At 35.2% G+C, this 13,693-nt stretch overlaps 1 protein-coding gene across 1 annotated transcript in view; it reads left to right on the top strand.

Annotated features, from left to right (window-relative positions):
- METTL25 (methyltransferase like 25) overlaps window positions 1-13,693 on the top strand; it is a 54,660-nt gene that overhangs the window by 28,638 nt on the left and 12,329 nt on the right. The window contains exons 6-9 of the mRNA XM_042815713.1: window positions 4,653-4,747; window positions 7,158-7,187; window positions 8,293-8,366; window positions 11,215-11,308. Coding sequence (XP_042671647.1) covers window positions 4,653-4,747; window positions 7,158-7,187; window positions 8,293-8,366; window positions 11,215-11,308 — 293 coding nt within the window. The remainder of the gene's footprint in view (window positions 1-4,652; window positions 4,748-7,157; window positions 7,188-8,292; window positions 8,367-11,214; window positions 11,309-13,693) is intronic.

The following is a 13,693-nucleotide window of genomic DNA, read 5'->3' on the forward strand; positions in this document are numbered from 1 at the left end:
GTGAGTGGTTTAGTACAGAACTGGCTGTGGGCGTACAATCAGCTTGACAGTACTAAGTAAATAGAACAAGTTCTCATTCTCCTGAAGTTATGTTCTCATGCTGAAACGCTTTAAGAAACTGGTGTTTCACTGCATTTCAGTAATAAATTGCCTAAGATAAAGTTTAGGAATGAAATAAGCGTTTGTTTTTTTTTTTCCCAAGGACAATAGAGTTTCTTAAGCAAGACACGATAGTGAGTAAAGTTGGAAATTCAGCCTGTACGCTAAAAACAGATTTTTGTCTTCGCTTTGTCACATACTATTTGCAATCTGATGAACTCATTACTGGAAAGTAATTCTCATTGTTGTAGTCATGTATATACTAGAAAATCTTAAAACCTGAGAATAGAAAAATTAAATACATTTCAAAAAAATCAGAATCTTATATTTTATAGTGCTTTGCCACTTATCCTAATTTATTTGTATTGCTTTCATAAAGAACAGATGAAGAGTTTCAAAGCAGTTGTTATGATCAATGTATACACTGCCACAAAAGTGAAACAAAGTCCTGGTTTATTTATTTTTTCTCATTAATTATAGATAGATGTGATATGTAAATTTTAAATGTTAACATGCTAGAAATAACAGAATCTTGCTCAGAGTTAAGATTTATGTAAGGTCTGATATTTCTACTAACTGTACACTAGTATGTACACTAAATGTACACTAGTACATTTTTTATCTATCAGAAAAAGAAATATTAATAAATAACATTCAGTATTCTATATTTGGAAATCCTATTCCCAAACTACACTTAACTATTTTGTTAGAAAATCCTTTAATTAATTTCTTTTAAACACTGTTCAGCAACTGAGTGTGTCCGTGAATACAATGAGAACAATGAAACTTACCTGACTTTTTTCTGCATCCAGAAAGAAGTAAATCATGATGAAGGAAGTTGTAGTTGATCTAATTCTTTAAATGTATGTATGCATATATACACACATTTGCTATGATTTCTAATTTTTTACTACCTGAAATAAAATTTCAGTATCCCAGATATCTATACATATTGTCCTCTTTTTCACGTGGAACTTAAATAACCAGAGGGGAAAAAAAACCCTCAGAATAGTACAAGTGCTCCTAACGGTTTCTGCCATTACTATTACAGTATTCAAAAAGTTATTCTAGATGGAAGGAGGCTGAAATCTGTACAAACCGTGACAGCATTTTACTGAAGGACTTAGAAAAATGTCTAAATAATTGGAGGACAGAAAATAGCATGTGATTTCAAGGAATGAGTTAAGAAATAAGATCATTCTGACAGCATTGTAGCATTGAGTTCCCAGAAGTGGAAAATGGTAATCTGACATACTTTGTAGAAAATTTAGTCCTACTCAGTTGATGATAAAATATGAGGCTTTGCATTTATTCCAGCTTAAAATGTTTTACCTGGGCCTTTGTATTTTCCTTTGCTAGACAGTGTTGTGTGATTCTGTGATTCTGTGAAAAAGTCCATAAATAATTTGCAGTTGTGTCTGGTATGTTTGCACATGTTTCTCAAAGTGTTTAATGATCTCCTCCATAGGATTTAAAGTATATAGGAAACCAAACTCAAGACAACTTCTCCACATAGCATATTCTTTTCAAGACCTATCTTATTTCTGCCTGTTAGACTAATGTGATAAATCAGATGCCCAAGGGTTAGTTGTGAAACATCGCTGTGGTTACAAGAAGAGTTAGTAAATCCATGGAGGGATTGCATAAGTTATGCAAATGTTTCAAAGGATACTCTGATTAAGATCTATCCACTTAGGATCCATAAAATTTCTTTGTTTTTCAAAAGACATGAAAAATCTATAATGGCAAAAAAGCAATGATTTGGAAAGTTCTTATTAAAATTCTTATTTGTGAATTTCACAGAATAACAGATTCACAGAACTGCAGGGATTGGAAGGGACCTCTAGAATCATCAAGTTCAACTCCCTGCTAAAGCAGTTTCCTTACAGCAGGTTGCACAGGAAGGCATCCAAAAGGGTCTTGAGTATCTCTGAAGAGAGAGACTCCACAGCTTCTTTGGGCAGCCTATTCCAGTGCTTGAGTCACTCTTTCTAAAAGATCCCTGTTTGTTTGAACTGAGGAGCTCAGAACTGAACACAGTACTCCAGATGTGGCCTCACTTGGGCAGGGTAGAGGGGAAGGACCTCCCTTGACCTGTTGACCATGCTCTTTTTAATGCACCCTTCTTGGTCACAGGGGCACACTGCTGGGTCATAGCCAACCTACTGTCCAGCAGGAGTCCTGCTCAGAGTTCCTTTCTAGCACATCATCCCCCTAACCTGTGAAGAAGACATGTTATAGCTATCTGTTCATCTCATCAAATAGTTGCATAGAATTCCCATTTTGTTAACCTTTCATGGAAAGAGAATTCTGTTCAGCTGGCTTCTTTACATTATGCATGATTTATTATTTTCTTCATGCACTGTTGATCGCTTGCAGTGTTTGCTGTGAAGTCTTTCACAGAATACCCATATTTGAAATGTTTGAATCTTTTGTAGAGTTGTATAGAGTTTAGTGCAATTTTGCATTGTCAGATAGAAGCACAAGATGATAAATAATGAGCTATGTAGTATCAAGCATGTAAAAAGTAGTTAAAGGCATTAAAAGAATTTTCAGGTCTGTGAAGTCAAGCTGATAAACATGTACACTTCATAGGAATGTATTTATCTTTCAACTATTTTTTTTTTTAATCACCAATAGACTTGAGAGTGCACTGGATATGGAAAAACAAAAAGAACTCAAGGCAATATTGTAGATATATGGTCAGCTTTGTAAGTAGACCAAAAAACCTAACTCACTGCGTTGGTTTACCTCTCTTTCTCCAGCTAAAGAGAAAGTTTCAATAAAGAAGATCATGTTTTGTATCACCGTCTTTTCAAAAATGTCAGAAATTCTTCAGCATTACACATGAGTATAGAGTACAAATATTGTGATTGTAGCTCAGTGGTTAGCAATTTTAATTGCATGGATGATTATTTTGCCTAGAGGAGAGGGTGTAGGTTATAAGGGATAACTTGAGAAGATTGATTGATTTTATCTTTCTAACTCAGTTTGCACATTTTTACTTTAAAATATTCTAACATACGTGTTAGAAAAGCTTATTAATGTGATCCTTAAAATAGGAACCATGGGAGTCATTTTTTGCTTTCCAAATATGTATTTAATAAGATCTTATTACTATCCCTGTTGTAGGAGCTTTATTCCATGCACTCAGTAATTAGACCTAAAGTTAAATGGCGTTTGATGTCATGTCATGAAGCATTTACAAATATTTATATAGTCCTAGTTTGGAACAAGCTGCAATCTGTTTTGTCTAATTTCATCTTCAGGTCTACAGGAACTTTCCTTCTTCTGTTAATTATCCCACATTAATGTTCAGTTCTTCAATTATGGTCCTTAAACGAGTATACGTTCCATATTAAGCTTTTAGCCTTTGAGACTAAAAGGAGAGCAAAATGTGAGGTTGCCTGCAGAAGATTACTTGCTCACTGTTACTCTCTAGAGATCATTGGTCATTGGAGACTAGCACTAGAAGAACTGAAGAGGTGGAAGAGAGTGGTGTCCTTTATAGTTTCCTCTTACCCTTCTTTGCCTATCTTTCACGAAATGAATTCTGCTTATGTGTTTGTATCGCCAGACTTCTGGTAAATTTGAAGAGTCGCATTTCTGCTGTCCTTTTTTTAACCCCATTAAATTGATTTGTCTTTAAATGTGCCCGAGTCATCTCTCTATGCTAAAAAGCCAGGATCTTAGCCAATTTGCTGTAGAATTCTTTTGGTTTGTTTTGTTGGCTTTTTTTTTTTTTTAAGGTAAGTATGTAAGTGAGCAATAAGGTAATTCTTATTCAATGCACTAAAAAATCAGCTGACAAATACACCAATAAAAATTCTAAACGTTGTGGATTTCATCTACATTTACACCTAGATATTATGAACACTTAGCTAATAATAGTCTAAACTGCTTGTTTAGTTTTCCCACATTTTCACTAGTGTTAAACACGAAGACTTCTGCTGTTATTCAAAATACTAATGATACTGGAACAAACTGAACACAGTTTGTGATGCAAATGCTTCTCTGTGTTTTGAAGAAACAGCATGAGCCTTTGCAGCTGCTCATTTCTGGAGAGCAAACATTCTGTCTCTCAGCAAAGCACAGAGCTTCAGAATTGAAATAAACACGTACGCATTCTTTGTGATTTTAGATGTTTATGGTAGAAGAGGAACCCAGTGGAAGAAATAGTGAAGTCCTGCTATACTGAATGACTGCCTGCCTTACTTCTTATAACTCATGGCATGGCAGGATGTGCCAGAGGTATTTGCAAATCCTACCGTGTCCCTTAGAACTTTTTTCTCAGTTGATTTTTATAAAAATGACCTAGTTTAAAAAAAAAAAAAAAGTTTTGAAATTACCAGAAATTCAATATCAGCCAAAAACATCTGTTATGAGGAAAATCCGTAATTATAATACTAATGTTTCTTGGTACTGGACTGGAACAGTTAAGTGTTTCTGCTACCATCCATTAACTGTTCATCTTGCTCAATATGTTGTTTACACTGTAAGGTAAAGTGAAGAGTTCATGAAAGCTGTGCCTGTTTTTTTTCCCCATCTTGCAGATTGCACAGAGGAAGTGTGGGGATTTCCCATGTGTCAGTACTTGAGGGACGAGGGCTGGTGCTGCGGTCGCAATGCTAGAATGTCAGCGTGCTTGGTATGATTCCCCTTTTTTTCTTTTTCCTACTGAGAACTCTGTCCAGATGTTATAGGATTCATTGTTTTTGGCTTCTAATCCAAGAGCCATGACTTTAATCCAAGACTTTGCAGAGTAACGTCATTAATGTTGTAAGCATGATGAATTGTATCTAAAAAAATAGTACTGACCTTCCAGTGTTATATATTTTATACTTGCTGAAGGAATGAAAAAATGAGTATTGACAGAAACATATTTTAAGAATGGACAGAAAGGCCAAACCTTTGGTAAAACCTAAACAAGGTAACCCCTTAGGGTAATAGTTCCTGGCCAAGGACTTAGAGTGGAACAAGGTAATTGTAGAAGGATTGCAATCAGTAACTCCCCCAACGCCTTCATGATTCATAATATTGAATGTTCTGACTGTTTGAAACCTAAACAAACTTGCCTCTTCCAAAAGTGAGAAGAGCTCTAAAATCCGTGTGGTTTAACAGACTGGAAACATCTTTTTAACATTGCACCAGGAGTTGCAAAGACCTAACCTCAGTGAGACAGAATGATGAACTGTTGTCCAATTTGAAAGAACAGATACGTATCAAAAATTTTGACCACTGTTTCAGTTAGAAGACTTATACTCTTTATTAGTTTTTAATTTCTTGTATCAAGATGAGTCATAGGTTCTGGTAAGCCTTTGCTGCTACCTCTTTACCTCTGTTTGAGAGAATAGTATGGACTGAAGAGGCAGTACAGGTTAACATATCAAGGTTATATAAATGCAAGCTAACATGATAATTTAATACTGTCAGATGAAAGCAAGGGAGGACAGTTAGTATTTCATTAGGCTTACATGTGTTACCCTTGGCAAGGTACAAGAAAAAATCTGTTTCTTTTAGCCATGGTGTTGTAAAACCTTTATCATAAAAATACTTTCTAAAAGAGATTGCCTGTTTTCTTTTTATTGTTAGTGTAATGCAATACCATTACTTCCTAGGCTGACCCATTACTTGCTTTCGTTCCCATTCTTTTTCTTTTAGAAAGGGAAAGTCTGGGCTGTCTTTCAACAATGGTAGGAAGATAAATTTTGTAAGCAAATGACTCTGAAGAGATAGTACTGAACATGTGAAATCTATCTGTTTTAGAGTTCATAGAATTCACAGAAATTAGGCAGTTAAAAATTTCTTTTGTTTAAAACTTCACAAAGGCAAGGAGTTCTCCCATGGCACTAGATGCTTCCACAATTAGTACATTTGAAATCTCATGCTTGCATTTTTCATGACTGGGACACTCCTTGCCCTCTAGTAGGTAGAAAGGAGATGGTGACATGCAGCTAGGCACCCACCTTCCCAGGGGCAATGGCTAGGTTGGAGAAACTGAATCTGCTGAACAATGATAAGATACTCAATATAATGTTCATCATTACATATTGTTCAAATTGGTTAAAGGGCCAAGGGACAAAGGTCTGGATGAGATAACTCAGATTCACACTTTTCCAGACACATCCATCTTCTGCAGTGAGGCAGGTATACACTTTTCACTTGTACAACTACTTGGATTGTAGTTGAAGCACAATCTGAAATACAAGATCAGTTCTCAAATTAGGAGAAGAAAAAGTGGGTGATTCAGTGAAAAGCAGTTCTATCTGCTGTGGTGGAATTTGGGGACAATGATCCTTGAGTGGTGAGACGTTTTTGATTTTTTATCTAATTTATTTTAGTGTCAGGCAACTGATTGAAGTTTTTCCTTCATTTCTACTATGATCTTTACTTCTGGAGGAAGACATACCATGCTTGTGATTATTTGCCATTCTTGATCAGTATGGATCATAAAAATCAAGTACTCTCATACCAGCATCAGGATTTGTGATCTGAGGAATCTATTGTGAAAGTTCATGCATTACCCTTTTAAGTTCAGTCCCTCTGAATTTTTTAATTTATTTACACTCATTATACTAGAATCTAAAAGTATTTAAAGGCATTGGCCATTGAACCAATCTTCACTTTGAAATAATTGATTGGAAACTGAATTGCTTGCATTTCTGCAAGAATAGAAGATATAAAACAAATATCTAATATTGCATTTAAAATATTATATTGTAAATAAATAATTATACAATAATTGTATACAACAATACAAAGAAAAAATACGGAAAGAATTCTCAGAAATTCTTTTATAAACCTAAGAAAAAGAAAGAAATTTTGCTCACATCTATACAGTTGGTTATCATTGCTTCTCTTACAAATAAACCAAAATAACAGGAGTGAGCTGTTTATGGTTCTGTAACGGTATTAACACTTTAAAGTGTGCAAGCTCATGTTGTGTCACACCATTAATCTTTTAAAATGTCATATCCTCTGACTTTTATACAATGTGTTTATAAAATGTTCTGATAAAGAATAAACATATCAGCAATTTAATTCCTTCACTCTTAAAGGCTTTGGAGCGAGTTGCAGTTGGCCAAATGGTAAGTCATACTGTTTATTTTAACCATTCTAAGATAAAATGTGTTTTTCCCCTTTAAATGCTCTTAATCCACGACCTTTTATTGAACTTTTGAATTTCTGGAATCTAAAACACTAGCATACAGTACATCAAATCCTGATAGATAGCATGTGTCATCATGAAATTGCATTTTTATTGCTGCGGTTGTACCTAGTGAGTCTGTTTTCTCTTGATAATTAAGAGTCTGAAAAAAAGGCACGGCTTAAAATTTAAGCTACTCTTCCTAACTTCTTGCACTATCTTTCAGCAAGTATATAAATTAAGTCCAAATGCCCTTCTGATATCCCTGGTTTGGATCATTCCATCCCAGTGTTATATCAACGAATGTAAAAATAGAAATTGTTATGACAAAAGCTTATATCTGTAAGAAACATCATCATTCTCATTTTTAATCTCTGTATTTTTTTTTAATCCATGAATACTTTGAATTACTGCTGTGCAAGTTATCCTGTTTGGATGGCAGACACCTACTGTGCAAATATTTAAAAAGACTGAGAACTCTTCTCTCTGTGTGTAATCCTCCTGTTCCCTGTAGTCTTTCATTGTGGGTTAGCTTTGCCACGAATTTTAGACTGACAACTATTAACTATTTTTATGGAAACAGATCTTTTATACTCAAAGATGTGAACTTTTAAGCGTTTTCTGTTTTTATGAGCACAGTGCTTTCTGCATTGTTGAAACTACAGCACATGATGATTCAGCTAGGAAATTATTTATTTGTCTTTAGAACAGTTTAGGTAAATTGTTAGATTTATTTTGCAGAGTAGAATTTGGGTCATGATCACTACATTTTTTCTGTTCTTTTTTTCTCTGCCAGTCTTTGATCTTCTACTTCAGGCTTTGGGTTTCTCTTTTTTTTCACATTCAAGTTGTGTTAGAATCTGGCAACGTAAATTAAACTGGATTCAGGAACATTAGTAAATTGTCCAGTTGTTATGACTGATTGCAAGGAATGTAAACAAATAAGTAGAAGCCAATACTGTTTTTGTTTTGTTTTGTTTTGTTTTTACTATGATCTTAATTTCAATTCCAATTTCAAATCCTTTTTGTTGATTTTTTTTTTCCAGCTGCCTACAGAGTCGTTGTTTTATCGAGCTGTTCTTCAGGTTATTATAGAAGAAATTTATGGTGTCACCAAAAGGTAGGAAGCTCTAAACTCAGAGAATACAAAACATCTGATTTTCTGTGATCCCTTTCTGTATTTCTTAAGCAGCAGGTTTGAAGAATCAGTCTCAGACTGAAAATACATATTGGCATTAAAATGAAGGATACGTTTGTTCCTTATGCACATCACATTTGCTTCTATGTCCACATCACAGATGTATTGCCCTTCCTTTACTCATAGCTGAAATAGGTCCTCCTTGGTACCGGATTCATTATTAAAATCTATCTTCAACAGCAAAACAATAGCAAACATCTAAAAGTTGACAGTCTTAGGCTATCCTGTATTTCAGAAGACTTGGCAGCTTTAATACTGCAGAAGACAAAAATACATTTCCATTTGTCCTGAGAAAAATGACCAATGGCTAACATGGCTGTCTGTGAAGGGCTACATCAGCAAGTGCTGATGGCTGCCTGTGTGTACATCAGCAAGTTCTGTGCCTATGGATGATGGGATTTGGCAAGTTAGTGCTATGATCTTGACATCTTCACTAAACACTTTTCTGGAGTTGCAGTCTGGATTAACTTTTATTATGTGGGGTGTGTGCTCATTAGCATTTGGTGCACATCCAGAAGCACACCTTTCAATTTAATTTAATTTTGAAGCTCTGATCCCGTTCCACAGCACAAACCATGCTGTGGGAGGTGAGCAAACCCCAAAAGTCACTTGGGGAATATACTTATGATCTAAAATAAATGCTAATGCAGATACCCCCAAGTCTTTTGGAAAGTGGGAAGCCAGACAGCTAGCCCTTCAGAAAGTCTTTTGAAAGAAGAAATACTTGTTTATTTTAAAATTAACTAAAAGTTAACATGTAAAACCATTGTTGATAAAGTGTGAAAAAAAAGTGCGTGGGATGACAATATACTTCACTTGTAAAAGGAAGCATAATTTGGAGGAAGTAATTTAGGATTATACTTCTGAAATAAAAGCAGGAGAAGCCTACCTGCTTGCAAGCTGACTAATGTGAGTTGTCACCAGTTTCAGTGGAAAAGCTGATATTTTCTTTATTGTTCTGAAACCTAGTGTGATTGTTCTGCATTTTTTAAGATGTCCAGTTCCAGAAAAACATTTAGCACATTAAAGCAATTGAGAGAATGAACTGTTAAGACTATGAACTATTATTAATCTGTTCTTTTTTAAACTACTTGTATACAACATGAATCTATTAAATATGTTGTATATCTATGCTGACTCTTGCCAGCAACTAAGCACTCTCTAGCTGCTCATTCACTGCCCTCACAGCAGGATGAGAAAAACTCATCAAGATAAGGACTGTTTGATAAGTTAATGAAAGGGAAAGGTGGAAAAAATTAAAAGCAACTCTAAACACAAAAACAGATGAAGCAAAGGTTCACCCTCTCACCAGCAGACTGCTGCCCAGGCAGTCTACAAGCATCTACTACCTTGAGAACACCACCCTCCAGCTTTATTGCTGTGTGTCATGGTATACAGTATGGCATATCCCTGTGGTAGGTTTAAGTCAGCTGTCCTGGCTGGGTTCACCCTTGGCCTCTTGCCCAACCCAATCCTCCTTGCTGCAAGGCAGAGCAGTTTGACACCAGCTGAAATATCCATGTGTTATCAGCACCGTTTTAGTCACAAATGCAAAACACAGCGCCATATGGGCTGCTCTGAACAAAGTTAACCTATCTCAGCCAGACCCAGTGTGATATCTTTCCCCCTCTAGCATCTAATTAGGAGGGCAGAGGCCTGTCATAGCAGCATAATCATTAACTGATTTTCAGGCTGCATCAGCCCAAATGTTTAACTGCACCTCAGTATTAAATATGACTAGAGAAATTCTTAAAAATAAATGTGGCCATTGGTTCTCAATGAATGGGGATCTCTGCCACCCAAAAAACATTAGAAATGCTACTGGGTAAAGTCATTATATTGACCTTGGTAGATGTTAATTCTGATCCTTAAATAAGGAGAGTTTTTACTAAGAATAAAGAGGGAGAAAAGTTTAAAATATTTACAAATTAAATTATTTTTTTTAATCTATTTGTTATTATTTCTACTTAGCATACTTCCTTCTTAAGAAATGTTCAGGAGCAGCTGTTATAGCTGAAAATGTAACTCCTAAGCTGCAAAACTAGATTAGGGTAGTGCTATGTGGGGAAATTGTCAAGAAAGTGAGTTCAGATTAATAAAGTTTTATGTAATTTCTCCAAGATATTTTAAACAAAGCAGAGAAAATGAATGGATGAGACCTGTCAGTGTTTCTGAGTGGTCTTTGTGTTTTTGTACGTTATTTTAACGTTTTCTTAAACTGTCTGCAATTTTAGCCGGCTTCAAAAGTGAGCCACTGTTGTCAACAGTGGAAGTTCTGGTATCACTTAACTAAGCTACAGTTTTGAGGATAAGAACACAAGGTTACAGTGAAATTTTGCTATGACCTGCCATTTGCTCAGTCTGGTGGTACACAATAAATTACAGCAGCATTGCAGTAAATAATGACAGTGTTACAGGAGCACAGAAGGTAATATCATTCGATAGAAATAAGAATTTTGTCACTCATATGAAGAAATAAAACCATCACGGGAGAAATTAAAAAGAAACCTTCACCCCTCTCATTTTTTGGTAAAATAGTAACCATACTCCAGCTGTAGTACAGCTGTACAGTTGTGCTTAGAAACTTCTCCCAGTATTAGCTAGTTGTTTTAAGTGAAAAGGAGAAAAGAAAAATTGTCACTAACTTGACCCAAGGGGCTGTCCAACAGATTTATTTGCCCTCAATAAATGTAAATTCAGATAAAAATGATTTTTAAAATCTGTAAGTTTCTGTTAGCGGAATGCATGCATCTCATCATTATATTTGCAGTGATCGACATGTTGGAAAAATTTTCTCCAAATCATCCTCCTTCTTAGATTATGTCAGGAAGTCTCTGAAAAAACTGGAACTGGATGATTCAAAGGTGAGTCGCTAAACAGACTGCATGAAATCCTTATATGCATGTAAGTTCTTGAGCTCAGCACCATAATGCAGTGTTTAGACTGTGCTGTGTTCATGTATTGCTATAGAAAGTTTATATATTGCTATATAAAGTACTATTAATAGAGCTGATCTCTATTTTGATTCTATTTCTATTAAAGTATGTTATTGTTTGTTTATTTTGTACATTATCATTTAATATTATATTTCTATTAAGAAATATGTCACAGTTGTTTCATGTTTTTTGGAAAGTCCTTTTCATGTATCATTCCTTTGGAAAGCTTTGTTTTTCTAATGACTTCAGAGAAAACAATTGTCTTTTATTCGTGATGCTGATGATCAGAATTCTTGAAGGCCTTTCCACTGTTTTTGAAGGTACTCCCTACAAATCTCCTTTGAGGCAAAAGAAATGTTCTAGACACTCTGTTTCATACATGCAGTCACTTGGAGAAAACTAAAGCCTTTTACATGCTAAGTGAAGTAGGTATGAAGTAGGTATTTCTTCCCTGAGGTGATACTGTTCATCCTGCTAAAAGTGACTCTTGCACCCTTGTAAACCCAGCTAATATACTGTCCTATACAGAGATGTTGTTTTTTTCATCTGTACTTCTTTTTAAATGAAAGCAATTGAAAAAGGGGAAAAAAAAAAAAAAAAAAAAAAAAAAAAAAAGGAAGAATGAGATATATATATGTTGACCAATTTAAATTTTCATTTCCCTGGCAATATTTTCTTGATTCCCTTGGACACCTTTTGAAAGTGAAAAAGATAACATTATAGCGCCTAATACTGATCATTCCATCCATGCAGTGTGCTTCTTATACAGTTTGATTCCCAAAGAATGTCCTATTGATTTTAGCCTTCAGACAGTCTCCTTAAGCAGCCTTTGAAGATGTTCTCCGGTACTGACTCTGTGTATGGAAAAGCTTGATCCTTTTTTTTTCCCTGCAAATTAAGTTAAGGAGAAATGGTAACCTTTTAAAATAACTTTCCCAGGTAGAGAGAAAGAAGTACAAAACCGGGATTCAAACTTGAAAGGTCTTTTGCAATTTGTTTATGTTCTCAAGTGCCTTGTGTTGTATCTTTACAATACAGCTGCTAAGTTGGTCAACAGATGGCAACCTAGCATTAGGCATGGAATATGGCTGTGTGAATGGAAAATCCTGGCTGCACTGTAAGATTAAGCTATGCAGCGGATATGTTAGAAAGTGTTTTGCAGAATATTAAAAAAAAATAGTAAAAATCAAAGAAAAAGTAGATTGGCAAGCATGTAAAATACTTAAATTGAATGTTGTAGTAGTTTTTGGTAAATCAGTGCTTAATATCCAAAGTTGAACTGTGTAATCAATTAGAATTTACAGGCGCATCAAACCATAGGATAAAAATGTGAAACAAATAGCTAAAAGACCAAATAATAGCAATTGCTGGTGGAATCTTGCTTACAGCTTTAAGAAAAAGACTTCTGCCACTTGGTTTTAAAAAGGATATTTTTTTTAAAGGATTCTTAGTTTGAAAATATTCTTAGTTTAAAAGGATTAAATTCTGTTTGCTAACTGAATTACCTGTTAGCTTTTCTATATACATAGATGCTAACATCACACATTGCCCTGGTTTAAAGTAACTGCTGGCGTCTTCCTTATCATGTGTGCAGTCGCCCAAAAGCAGCAGTGGATTGTTTGTGTTACAGCCAGTTTAATGAATTATTGATTAAATTCTGCTGGTAAAGAGTTACACATTCTTTTCTTTAAAAATAGTGAGCATGGAAACTTCATGATAACATGCCTGATTCTAGAAGTGCTGCCTTTTGCTAGAAAGGCTCTGGGCAAGGCTGCCCTGGGAGAAGTGTATCTCAGCACCACTTCGAGCTGCATTCTTGTGTGGGAGCTGAAGATCTCATTCCAGTAAATGCTCGTTTTTGCTCATGTTTCTCATTTTCATGTGCAGCTGGCTGACAACTGAGTTTTATGCCGATCAAAACAGTATTATTTTTCATTTTCCAGCTGCATTCAAATCTGCAGCAGTATAAAAGCGGTGCTATTTTGATGGTAGGGTGAGAAAAGTTGTTACTGTTCTCTCAATGGTGGCTCTTATATTGCAGTTTTCATAGTGGAGTCAGCACTGTATCTACACAGTATTGGAGAATGTGTTAAATTCCTCTCTTCAGAAAAAAATACTTACATAGCTAAAAATGTGATGAATGTTATGCACTTGCTCTCACAGACAACAAATCAAAGAGAAATTTATGCAGAATTTGTTTGCTAGTTCTGTTTTTAAAATTGAACAAAAGAGCAGCTGCACTGCATAGACCAAACGTCTGCTCTGTCTCTGGTGGTGGCCAAAAACTGGTCATTGAGGAAAAGTGCAAGTAAA

This window comes from Centrocercus urophasianus, unplaced genomic scaffold, assembly GCF_019232065.1.
Source record: "Centrocercus urophasianus isolate 14NV4802_14NV808 unplaced genomic scaffold, USGS_Curo_1.0 seq_15, whole genome shotgun sequence".
In the NCBI taxonomy this organism is placed as follows: Eukaryota; Metazoa; Chordata; class Aves; order Galliformes; family Phasianidae; genus Centrocercus; species Centrocercus urophasianus.